Genomic DNA, 13,122 nt, shown 5'->3' with positions numbered 1-13,122 from the left:
TTCAACGTGCCAGTCTAACTCCAATTGTAATTCAACATTGCTGAAATCATTACTTTCCGTTTTATTAAGACATTTTAATCCAACGTTTCCGGTTTATTCCAACTCGGTAATATGGGCGTTTAATACAATGCGATGCGGTCGGTGTTCTCGGTTTGGCGAACATTCCCCAATTCATCCTCCAATGTGTGAAATCCACTCCTCCGAACATTTCCACAAAGGAATACCAGAGAGAGATAAAGAAAGCAAATGAGCACACGTGACCTGTTTAAAATTTTATTTTTATTTTTTTCTTTCTTTCTTTTTTTTTTGTTTTTTTGTTTTACAGGAGGAAAAACATTGGTGACAGATTGCATCGAATGCAAGATTTGAGGGTACAAGAAAGTTCCCACAGCGTGTAATTACAGTGGAAAGCCGGAGCTGCAGAAACCCGAGCGTCCGGCGAAGGCGACAAACGACAAAACGCAACACTCGACTCACACGACGACGGCACCTGCACGTCATGGGAATGATGGAATGGAAAGCTTTTCAAAATGTAAACACATCCCGATTCATGACTAACGAAACGTACACACACACACACGCACACACACACTGAGAAGTTAGTTCACCAGGCAATTCTGAATCATCCCCAGATTAACTTTTTCTTTCTGAATCGCATTCATCCGAGTCCATCATATTTAATATATTATACCGCAATTCCCTTTGTCCTCAAAGAACAGTTTTGGCTGTGCAATAGCAAGGGTTTTGGGTCGACCAAGAAACAACTTTTGGATTCTGGTTTCATCGCTTTCCATTTATGGAGTTATTCTTGTCGACCAAAATGCAGACCAGACGATTCCTTGCGCAGAGAACCAATCCAGCTGCCACCCCGAGCCCAAGGTGCTCTGAGCTCCATTAGACCGAACGCTCCACACAGTAACTGGATCGAGACACCTGTTCCTTTATTAATGGTGGGGCTGCGAGATGTGCGTCAAAAGTCTGTGTCCCTCCATGGCCCTGCCACACACGACCACAGTTTATGAGCGAATATTCGACTCGCGTGCACGACGTACATCGCATATGCACCTGAGCATCCGCAAACAACTATTCGGAGAATATTACGACGGCACGAATGCACATTCAAAATGGAGTACACGGATCGAAAGGCATATATCTATGCGACATCCATCCTGTCGTGCAAATGTTCCTCGCTCTGTTTGACAAGAAGACAAATCTCTCCCTTTTTGGTGGTCGGTGTGAAACGACGTTCGATCTGGAGAATCGGTTTGCCGACTCGGAGACGAGGGAGCGTCTCCATGGAGAGCGCAGTGCACGAGCATCAAGAGCCTCTGCAAACAGTAGATGAAGCGTTGCATCGTCATCACCGCGTGCATGGACCGGGCACACACACGTCATGCACCGCACGGATCTGGAATGATGCGCGACATGATGGTGCTAGGTATTATAGTTGTACAAGCGGCTCGTCACAAGACTGGTTCTTGTGATCATCCAAGTTGTTTACTTTTTTTGTGTGTTTTTCATCACAAAAGCTTGTTTTGGAGAAAAAGTTAAAATATCAGAGTATGGAAGGTTCAGATGATGGAGGACATGAGAAAGCAATCGTCGTACCTTGCAATGACAGCACATGCACCATCGCCTCGACTGAATTGTGATGCCAAAAAGCAAACTAAATGTGAGATGTTGTTTGATCCATGTCCGAATTTACTTGACGTGCATTTTTGCCGCTTTGCACAGACAACAATCCATGCAAAATAACGATTTGAAGCACTCACATGAGAGGCCTAACACCTTGCGTTTGCAGCCTCGAAGCGTGTGGGTTCGAAAAGACCAAAGTGGAGCAAGGTAAGGAAGGAGATATAAATTTGAAGTTTATTTTATAAAGGGCAACCCACCTTCAGACCAGACAAGTACTGAAGGTGAAATGCGCAATTATATACAACCAGCATTGTAGAAAAGTGCATGCAAACCGTTATTGTACAATTATTTGGTTTGAGCGGATGCTTTCTTCATGGACAAAAAGGTGTACCTTTGAGCTTCTCTTGGATCGCGTGCCTCGCTTTTCGCTCCTGGTCGAGCTCGCTGCACAGGGTGTCTAAATGGCACATGAAGGATGGTAAAAAAAAGAAAAGAATTGAATTTCTGTGATAAACCGAATGAACAACTCAAAAATAGCTGTACCCTTCACCGATACAGGTACAAGTCATTCAAACCGAGACACAGACCCCCTGCGGCGTGTATACACAGGTTCTCGCATGTACCAGTGAATTGTACACAGAGCTTCTTGCATGAACTCGCGCATTGTAGAGAGTGTAGAAAGGTTCTCACATGTACAAGAGGTTTTCATACATACAAGTATTGCGTACAAGTATTGCATACCATTCCTCATGTACACATGCAATTATACACAAAAAGGTTTAAAAAGACATTACATGCTCATGAACATGGACTCAAATGCTTTACCGGAAAGACTTCTAAAAACAACAAAGTGTGTGTGTGTGTGTGTGTGTGTGTGTGTGTGTGTGTGTGTGTGTGTGTGTGTGTGTGTGTGTGTGTGTGTGTGTGCGCGTGTGCGTGTGTGCACTTGGTGCCTCGTATAATATGCGCATTAAACGGACTGATTACGCATGCATGTTGGATGGGTAATTATACAAACTGTTTGGTTAACATGCATACTAATGTATGAGTGAGTAACGAGATCATAACAAAGCGTTTATTAAACAATACCACTATGTACCACACACACACACACACACACACACACACACACACACACACACACACACACACACACACACACACACACACACACACACACACACACACACACACACACACACACACACACACACACACACACACACACACACACACACACACACACACACACACACTCAGAGCCTGCACTGAAAATGGAAAATATCCGTCGATGAGTCATAATGATCGCTTCAAACGTCATAGTTCAAATGATAATGAGAATCATTGGTGCCCGATTCGCTGGCGCGGTTCTCGTTCTGCCGGAATGATTTAGTTATTTAGTAGGACAAAATGTGCACGGGGAAACATTTGCATTCCTGCACCAGCCACGGTCTTTTTTCCTCACTGTGACGCAATAATCGACGCTTGTGCCGTCACAAGATGGAGACTCGTGCAACGTCATAGCACCTACGGGGTGGGACGATGCCGCTGCGATGACGAGGTGGCAGTGCAGTCACGACGGGTGTCGTGCGCCCGATCATCCTTCTTTGGGACATTGATAATGGGTAACGGAGGACGATTCGAGCCTGTATTAGTTGAGAACGTGCTAGTGGAGATCAGGCTGACGAACGAGTGGGCTCAGCTCTATTGGAGTTGCGAGTAGAAATTCGACAGGTAGCAAAATGGAAGCAATTTGAACAGGAATGTTGGGGGAATTACCAACAGGCCGAGGGGTTGGATCCCTTTTTCGATTCCTCCACATTTACTATTTACGGAGAACCTGCAAAGTGCCGAGGCTACAATGAGTGAAGATAAAATTCTTAATGCGTTTCGTTTAGTGGCGTCTTGTGACCGGCTATCCGAGGCAGTTATCGAAGACGAATCCATCGGGCCGGCGAGACGACTCTCACCTTTAAGCGCTTGCAGTTCACGTTCAATTTTCCGCCGCAGATCGATCTCCTGCAGCAGGAACTTTTGCAACTCGTCTGTGGACACGTCAGACGGCGTGGCTCAGGAGGCTTCGCACGACAAAGGGAGTCAACTCAAACGGAATGGCTCAACGCACTTAAGGGAAGCCAGGGCAGAGTGCAATGCAATGAAAGACTATATGGGCACAGTCCCTCGATTAATCCTTACATTGCCACCAAAGCTCGAGGAGACCGCACCGGTGTCCGTAACCCAGCAAACGGACACCGAAAAGGTCACACGGCTCACACGTGGACCAGCAAACATATTGCATGTCTATCTGTGAGACTCAATGAGCATGTAAAATGAAGTGAAACACCTGAAAAACAAGGATATTGCATAATTTTGTGCTCATTTCATACTTTGAACCGCAGCGTTGAAGCTCCAAGTCCTGCTTCTTCCACTTCCATCATGGAAAAACAGGCTATTAAAAGAGGTTCTCGTTTTTTGTTTTTTTTTAAATAATGGAGCATAAATTTTTGTTCCAAGCAATTAGATTATTCGCTTTCCAATGGTACCATTTTATTTCTCCACTGCAGCGGGAACCCTTCAGAACAAAGCGTGACGGACGTCATAGATGACAATGAGCGACTGCAGGGTTCATCAGTTACTATGTGGCTTCACACACCACGCAGAAATAGTCCGAAATAATGATCATTGCTCATGGAAAGGGCTTTAATGGCAAACCATTGGAAGTTCTGCTCATGATAAGTCATTGAGTTTTTAAGGTGAGACCACAAAGTTTCCGATTGCCCCTTTTATATATATATATATATATACACCGTCGGTTGGGAATCAAAGGCAGAGCAAGTCAATGGCCATTCCACTGATGCGCAAGCACGGTTCTGGCCAGCATGCACCCCTGCTCGACGCGCTCCGTAAACTTTGACAAAAAGCCCGTGGAAAGGCAGCCGGGGGTGGTTCCGCGATTTACTGCAGACCCTCCTTACTTAGATTTTGGCCTGTGCGATTTGTTACGGTCATGCCGTTTTAAATAAAAATAATACCACCATATCGCACTCGATAAATCGCCTGTGCGTTGCCTTCGGTCATATGCGGGGCATTTTCGGGAGTTAAGTATGAAGCATGGCTTTGGCTTCTGAGAAGATACTTAACCGACTATGGCGAGTCGTGACGAGATATCACGAGCGTCAGGAGCACCAGGAGCTCGTACGACGTTGCGAGAGGCGAGACAAGTTGCCGAAGGTCTCTGTTTATCCGTTCCTGCAAGTTTGCACAAAATCCTCAGCAAGGAAGCAAAGCATGGCTAAATGATGCATTCATCAGCACAGGTGAGTAAAGCATCCGTCAGTTCCTTGACGAGCACAGGTGAGTGAAGCATCCGTCGGTTCCCCGACGACGCTCGCATTACTCAATATGCTTTTGCGGGAATATTTCACTAAGTGTATCGATAGAGGAAAGCGAGTTGCTCTCGTAACACCCCACGCGATCGATGCACACAATCTTGGAAACACAACCAGCTGTTGGTACATTAAGCAGCCGGTAGCAAATCTTTGCGGCTCTCATTACCAGGGGACAATAAGTCCTCCTGCAGGCCCGTCTGCGGCTCGGGAAGGATGCGGAATGCGTTCAAGCGAATCCGGACTCACCTCGATCCATCCGCGTGATCTCCGGCTGGCACACACGGTTCTCTGCATTGTGGCTCGGGCTCCGTTTACCTGCCAGTGGGAAACGCGATGTGCCATTACACCATTCGGCCAAGCAGTATAATGCGTACACGGTGCATAGGAAAGATGCACACTGAGGGGAAAGGGTTGGGATGAGGGATATTAAAACGCATTCAAAAGCTCATTATGAGTGTGCCATTAAGTTGGCACAGGCCGGTTTCTGCGGTAAAGTGTTTAGCTGATAAATTAATTAATTGAAAGAGGCCAGTATGGAGAAGAAAATAAGCTCCGCACATCGTTAAAACCCTGCTGACTGTGATAAATGTTGGAAACGGTGATTTCCAAATAACACGAGAAAGAATTATTCAAACTTTTCAAAGAACCACTTCAACTTGAATTGTGGCACATTGTCCACCACTGCTCCTTATTTAGCTTGCTGGATGCAGTTCCACGACACACACACACACACACACACACACACACACACACACACACACACACACACACACACACACACACACACACACACACACACACACACACACACACACACACACACACACACACACACACACGGACGGACGCACGCACGCACACACACACACACGGACGGATGCACACACACACTACTGTTACGCTTTGATATATAAATAGGATCAGACCGCAAAACTTCATCTTAACGTTTCAAAATCAGAGCATAGGATTACAAAGTATTCCATCCTTTTGTCGGGAGACTTTGCCTGCCTTTCCCTGTCTGAGGAATTTCAAGGTCTGTTGCTAAAACAGAAACCGTCGTCATACCGTGGACACATCATGCGTGCAGAAAATGAAAGTCTGGATAAGTCAACCATGCTGGGTATGGTAGAGGGAAGAAGAGGAATAAGCAGAGGCAGACCATGTATGTACTGGATAGATGGGTTAAAGGCCACAACCAAGCTGTCTCTACCAGAGCTTCGGGAAGCATTGCAGCATCGGGATGTTTGGAGAAATCAGATCATGAACATCACCAGAAGTCGGACATGACTTGACGGGATGAGACGACCACATTCTCTCGACAATGTCAATGTAGATGTTAAAAGATACCCAGGTATCCCAATCAAGTGAATGCGTCAATGAGAGTAGTTTGGAGAAACAGCAAAATGATGTTACAGACTGAGAAAAGGTGAATTACCTTTCCTCATTAAAGGTGTGCAAATCAGTGCTGAGAATGTATGGTGACATTACTCTGGGTGATTATTAATCTGTAATAATAATAATAATAATAATAATAATAATAATAATAATAAAAAATAAATGTTCCCTAATAAGGAACTTCAACGCAGGAGATCATTCTGGCCCAAAACACCTGCACAACTATTGCCAACCTACGGTTGTTTGGATCCTTTTTAAATGCTGAACATAAAGCAAGGAAGCAGCACATAATGTACCATTTATAAAGTCGTTGATATGACTCGACCAGGATTCGAACCACCAACCTCCCAGACTCAGAGAGGACGCTCCAACCATTACACCGCCGTGTTTAGTTGAAGATGGTGGCCCACACGGGGTCAAACCCACGACCTTGAGGTCATCGTTGGAATGTGAAGAACAAAGTCCTCAGACGGACATCGATGTCGATTTGACATCATGATCCACTGGAAGGAACTGTGGTGCAAGACTGCAAGACCGTTTTGACGCAACACACTCAACATCATTGTCCGAATTACGTGTGGTTGCACATCTCCGATGATGTTCAGAGGTTGTTCGGGGGGAGAGGTGGTGCACTATGACCTGTTTTGAATCCAGTTCGGTTCTGAGCTTAAAGACAGTTACAGGAACATGCGCAATGGTGAAAACGGCTTACATGCACAATTTTCTAAACGTTTCAATGGTTTTCACATTCACTGACATTGCAAGAAAAAGCCCTCTGCATGGATCCCGCCATCTCGTTTAAAACGCCTTGTTCTTCCACAAATGGGCCATTCATTTGTTTCTGATGGACAACTGGTCAAGCTTGGCCTGTTTCCTGTTCCCATCGAAACCAATGAGCCATGGATGGAGGGAACCCAGGTTCAAATCCCATATAGGCATACGCACAGCATATACCCTTGTCCCCAGTTGGCTCATGGGATTGTGATGAAACTCACAAATGGCGATTTCTGCTGAAGTCTTTGTCCTGCATGAAATGTATGTAGAAGCTCCTCTCTGAGCGCGAGATCGGTGTAACGGGGACAGCAAATGTTCTGTAATGATATGTGAACATGTTTGGGGAACACAGTCGGCTGTTGTCAGGCAGGCACAAACGGTCCTTCAAACAATGGCTCTTGTGACTTGACAGAGCTCAAGGGTTTGCTATACAATGAGCGTTACTGGCTGAGGAAGCATCGCATTCCCTTTGTCAAACAGCTCACCCTCCTCCCCCTTCTCATCACGAGTATGGGAAACTTGTGTGATTACTTTGACAAAACACACACACACACACACACACACACACACACACACACACACACACACACACACACACACACACACACACACACACACACACACACACACACACACACACAATCATCTCCAACCTTTCTATCCTGGGTTGGAATCCCGATCCCGCTATTAACTGTCATCCCGGTGTTTCACAATCAGCAGTCAGAGTGACTCATCAGTGTGTGTGCCGTCCCTCGGATGGATGATAAACAACAATCATGTCTGCCGGTATTCGTTGGTGAACATTAAACATTCCAAGGTGTCCTTCGTGAAGAGTAGGCAAGCTATCGTCGGTACCATGGACAAATTACAAATCAATGCCCTAACCTACAGAGGGCACTGCATCAGCGGTAAAGATGCACCCTCAGCCAACGATGCTACTCTGCAGCCTTGTGCTGAAGATGAAAGAAGTGGGGTCAGCCAGGGAATTATTTTTTTCCAGAGTCTTTCGTGAACTATCTGGCCAGGCATGAAACTTGACTGCCTAATGTCGACCACAGAGTGTGAAATCCAACGTCCTCATCCTTCTTGCGCTCATTCGGCCCAGGTAGAGGCTATTTATTCCCAACTAGCAGGGGTGCCCGGCGTTTCAGGGGCAATGCCGGATTCCTCCTCTCGCCCCTTCACCTCTCTCTGGACTCCCAACCCACCACTTCCCTCCCTCCAGACTCCCAACCACCCCCCCCCTTCCCCAGTCTCCACTGATTAGTGGAGATTGGCTTTGGGGCTTCACATTCAAGTTATCTCCACAGTTGCCTTGTAATACCCTCTGCCACCACCACCACTGGGTGGCGTTACACGACACACATTGACATAATTAATTTTCGTCGACCTTCCCTTCCGAACCCCCATGAAATCAAGTAGCCCATGTTCACCATGAGGTTGAACTTGGTCCACGTGCCAAGTTTGGTCGCAATTAGCCCGTAGTTTTGGTACGATTGGTGTTACACACAAACAGACAGACAGACAGAGAATGACATTTATTTGATACGTGAAACACCCTGCAACCCATGCCTCCAGAAAATGGACTTTCTGGAACGTGGGCCATATTTTCCATCCAATCATGTTGAACAATTCTCTTTGGATAGGTATTCCCATTTTGAAAGTTTCATGTCAATCACTGAAGTCATTGCAGAGAAAAGGAATAAAGGTGAAAAAGGAAGGGTGGGCAAAATGTTTTTTTTTTTTTTTTTTTTAAAGTGAGGACCTCAGCCGACATTCCACAATATGGTCAAAGATGGATGTGGATGCCTATTACTCGTTATAAAAGCAGGCAAGCTCCTCCATGAATGGAATCTTCTGGAGAAAATGTGCAAGAACATCAATGCTAATTCCCCAGCGATGTTCACACAGCACAACAGACTCGCCCATACCCCTCACTTATGATATCTATCAATACATCTATCTTCTCATTCATCGACGGATCACAGAAATTGCTCACCTTCGTGTTCCAGTGCTTTATATCCTGCATGACTGAGTTCAGCAACAATCATCCAGAGCTCAGATGATAATCTCTGAATATAGTTCCGTTTCGGTCTCCCTGGCCTTTCACCATGCTTCAGTAACCAGAGCTTTCACTATTTCTGAAGTTCCAACACACTGACCTGCAAATGTTGCCCACCTCCAATTGATGGTTTCCAAAATTTGGGGCATTTCCTCATACTATACAGTTTTCCAAGGACCAGACTTGGTGGCACAATGGTTATAGCATCCACTCAGAGTCTGGGAGGTCAGCGGTTTGATTTCAATCCGGGCCGAGTCATACCAAAGACTTCAAAAATGCTACGTGCTGCGTACTTGCTTGATGCTCAGCATTTAGAGAATAGAGCAGAGCAACCCCCTTCGGTTGCCATCCATGTGGAGAGGAGAAAATTCCTCTTTAATTGGCCAAATGAGGGTGGAGAGAAAAGCAACGTCATAAAGATCACCGGTAACCGGAGTGCACAGGAGCGTGATGTCATGTCCCTCAAACTCAGTAGCTGTGTTTGCCTGACATCAAGTCCAGTGTTGTCTCTTGCATTTCTTCACATGTGTGCGATTTGTGTTGAAACTCCTCCATAGACACTCTAGATCAAAAGGACGTTATTCCATACTCACAAATTACGAAGTGCTTTGCGTAAAAGGAATGTGCAACATACATCGGATGCTTTTATGGATTGTCGATGTTTGTCGCATAAACTAGAAATGATTCTTCGATTGTCGTAGAAAAAAAAACAACCTTCTTTTCAGTTATTCAGATCAAACTCCGACAGATAATTATCTAAAGAAGCTTCTGATGATGTTATGTCTGGTATTGGCTTTATTGTTAGGGTGGTGGTTGTGGGATCCTATGGTCCTGAGCTCAAATCCTGCTTGACTGTCAAAGTAATACCAGGTGGGGTTGATTCAGCCTGTCATTCTGCTGAGGTTGGCAAAATGAGTACCAGCTTGCTGGGATGCTTGAGCCATTTGGGTATCCTGTGTCAGAGTGGTGACCTGTCCAGGACTGTGCCCAACAGCCCAGGATACTGCTTTGTCAACACTGATGCTCTGTACAGATTATGCTCCTGATGGATGGATGCCTTTGCAATTTTTACCCCCCACCGAAGGAGGATGGAGGTTATGTATTCACCCCTGGTTGTCTGGGAGCATATCACAAAAAGTTGTGGATGGATTTGGACGAAACTTTGTGGACAGATTGGGTAACCAAGAACAAGCCGATTCGATTTTGGTTGAGGTTGGGATGCAGATCCAGGATATAAAACGTAAGCTTGATCTCTACAGAGTGCCGTTCTCGATATTATATTAATTCGTTTCACTTTTTCTTTTTTACAACTTTCCCTTTTGACATTTATAAGTCTACATTTACTTCTTTTTACCTTTTCCTGTAAAATACTTTGCCCTTTCAGCACCCTTGAATTAATGGTCTATTTTAGCATCAAGGACTTAATCGACAAAAGCTTTGAATGGACCATCTTTTGTCTTGTCGATGAAGCCAAAACACAGAAACAAGCTGTTCGAGACTCGAGTCTATGTAAACTTTTACAAATCCTTGTGACCATTGCAAGCTCTTCCTTTTGGGTTGTGGACAATTTTAACGACCTGTACAGATCTCGACCTCCCATTGCCTGACTCTCAGCATACGAAACGTGTTTCTTTTGCAGAGAAGTGCAAAAGACATGATTGAAAGACTCGGTACTCATAAATCCTAGAGCTGACAAAATCTGCTGAGCACACACACCCCTTGGTTTGCTCTCCATGCTTGGCGTGTCTATATATGGCCGTTTAAGCCTCTACCATGATGGAGGATGAAAATTTAACGCACATTTTCCAGTAGATTCTGGAAAGATCCGCAACTACTTTAGAATAGGAATAGTTTACTGATAGTTGTATCATATTTACGAGAATATCACAGGGATTGTTAAAAGGAATAAACACACACACACACGTCTTTTGGTGAAATAAACCGCTCTAACAAGAGGTTGTTCTATTTGTTGCTGTTGAATGAAACTGTAAACAGCTTTTGATGGTTTTGTTTATCGAGAAGGTAAAACCCACCACTTACACCAAAATCACAAAGTGTGTGTAGAAAAGCCAACGACTGGCATCACATAATGAAGTTCCATTTCTTGTTCATCACGTGTGCTCAAAGAGTCATCAGCCACCATGTGCTGTTAAGTTGCCAATGATTGGAATCAGCAGATAGATGTCATATGGACTTCATACATCAGGAAAATGGTGATGTATGAACATGATTTCTTCAATAAGGCGAAGCAGATGAGAATGCGAACCATGGAACCAGGTCAGCCATAATCCATAGATAATCCTTGATCGCTTCTTGGCCTTGCAATGGTATGAGAAGTCTTTATCGATGGCAACTGAACATTCATCAGACAATGATTCTGTGGACCACTTGAATTGTCAGGAATTATGCATTTTGCATCCTGACTGGTTCATGGTTGTGGTTGTGTAGTTTTTGGAGTGCAGTTCCTGTATGATTGAGGAATGGAGTCCTCAAACTCAAAGTCCTTCCTCCATTTATCCAGATGGTGTGCTTGATTGATGTTTCAAATTGTTGTTTGTATTCACAATCATCTTGGCAGATCATCTGGTTGATTGTCGGCAATCATCACACAAGTTAAAAAATCACCATTGATACATCTCTATCTAAAAACAAGCCGAAAATCTACCACATTGAAATAAACTGACCTGGCTGTATCCCAGAATTCCTTGCGGTAAGGAGAGCCAATGGATGTGCGAGACATTTTTCAGTTCATTTGTACATCTAACCTGCTCCAAAACGTCCAATGAAATGTGTATAATGTTACATATAGGTATGAAGTAGATTAAACAGGATGTCACTTATACATGACAAAGGAAGAAAGTTATAGATAACCACAATGATCCTGGGGTTGACAAAAAGTGCACTCGGTAGAGCACAGATTTCCGCAAGGCTGAACAACATCTGAATCCGGACCTTAACCAAAATATAAATCTGCTCATTCTCGTCACCCACTCATCCAATCAAGTTTTGCCCGAATCTGTCAATAACTTTTTGAGATATCGTGCTACACAGTATATCGTTTTAGGCCTGATCACTCAATGGTGAAGAATCCCTTGGAAAAAAATATTATGGTATCCGTATCTGGATCTTCACCAAAATCGAATCATTTTTTCCTTGTCACACACATAACCTGTCCACCAAGTTTAATCCAAATCCGTCTTTAACTTTTTGAAATATCCTGCTTACAGACAGACAGATAGACAGATAGACAGAGACAAACAGTGGTGAAAACAAATTCCGCCCACCTTCGATGACTGGGGTAATGACAAGTATCCCAAGAGAATCACCAGATCTTTACTCTTTTCCTAAAGCAGAAAACAGCATTGTGTTCTGTTTCCTTTGAAGGTAAGCTGCAATGAATCAGCTGCATGCAAGGATAGTTGTTTTGACGGCTCATCCCAGATTTAGTGTCTTTTGGCACGCCATTCCATCAGTTGTGACTCTCCAGATGAAATGTTATTGGATTTAGTGTACAAGATCTTTGTCTTCAAACTGGTCATGACTGCCTTCATCAGTGATGGGTATGGCTTGGCGAAAAGCTCAGATCTACGGATTGCACTCAACTGGTTTCTCATGAAGTGATGATTACCAATGTTATCAGTAATATTTTTGCACCAAAAGTGCTGCTTCTTGGTAGAACAGGAACAGCATGTGTGGTTCATGGTCAATACATGATGATCAACTTGGTCTGCAGCTTAACCATGTTTCTCAAGGAAAGCCTGGTATTATAAACTCCAATCATACTTGTGAAGTTACCAAGGTATAATTGTGCTGCCCTGTGCAGCTTGTTCACCTCCATGTCGCCTTTCTATTCTGCTCTATCTCTCC

General features: G+C 44.5%; 1 protein-coding gene across 3 annotated transcripts in view; it reads right to left on the bottom strand.

Annotated features, from left to right (window-relative positions):
* Positions 1–266: 266 nt before the first annotated feature.
* Positions 267–13,122, bottom strand: part of LOC147015029 (SKI family transcriptional corepressor 1 homolog-B-like) — a 50,453-nt gene continuing 37,597 nt past the window's right edge. For all 3 annotated transcript variants that reach the window (XM_085849356.1, XM_085849355.1, XM_085849357.1), the window contains exons 4-7: positions 5,271–5,339; positions 3,606–3,680; positions 2,027–2,092; positions 267–1,328 (exon numbers count right to left, since the gene is read on the bottom strand). In XM_085849356.1, coding sequence (XP_085705482.1) covers positions 1,120–1,328; positions 2,027–2,092; positions 3,606–3,680; positions 5,271–5,339 — 419 coding nt within the window. In that variant the 3' untranslated portion in view covers positions 267–1,119. The remainder of the gene's footprint in view (positions 1,329–2,026; positions 2,093–3,605; positions 3,681–5,270; positions 5,340–13,122) is intronic.

The sequence above is a fragment of the Eptatretus burgeri genome, chromosome 12, assembly GCF_056783735.1.
Source record: "Eptatretus burgeri isolate ZD-2024b chromosome 12, Ebu_testis_v1, whole genome shotgun sequence".
NCBI lineage: Eukaryota > Metazoa > Chordata > Myxini > Myxiniformes > Myxinidae > Eptatretus > Eptatretus burgeri.
The sequence above is the reverse complement of the archived record's forward strand: the minus strand, read 5'-3'. Positions and strand labels throughout refer to the sequence as shown.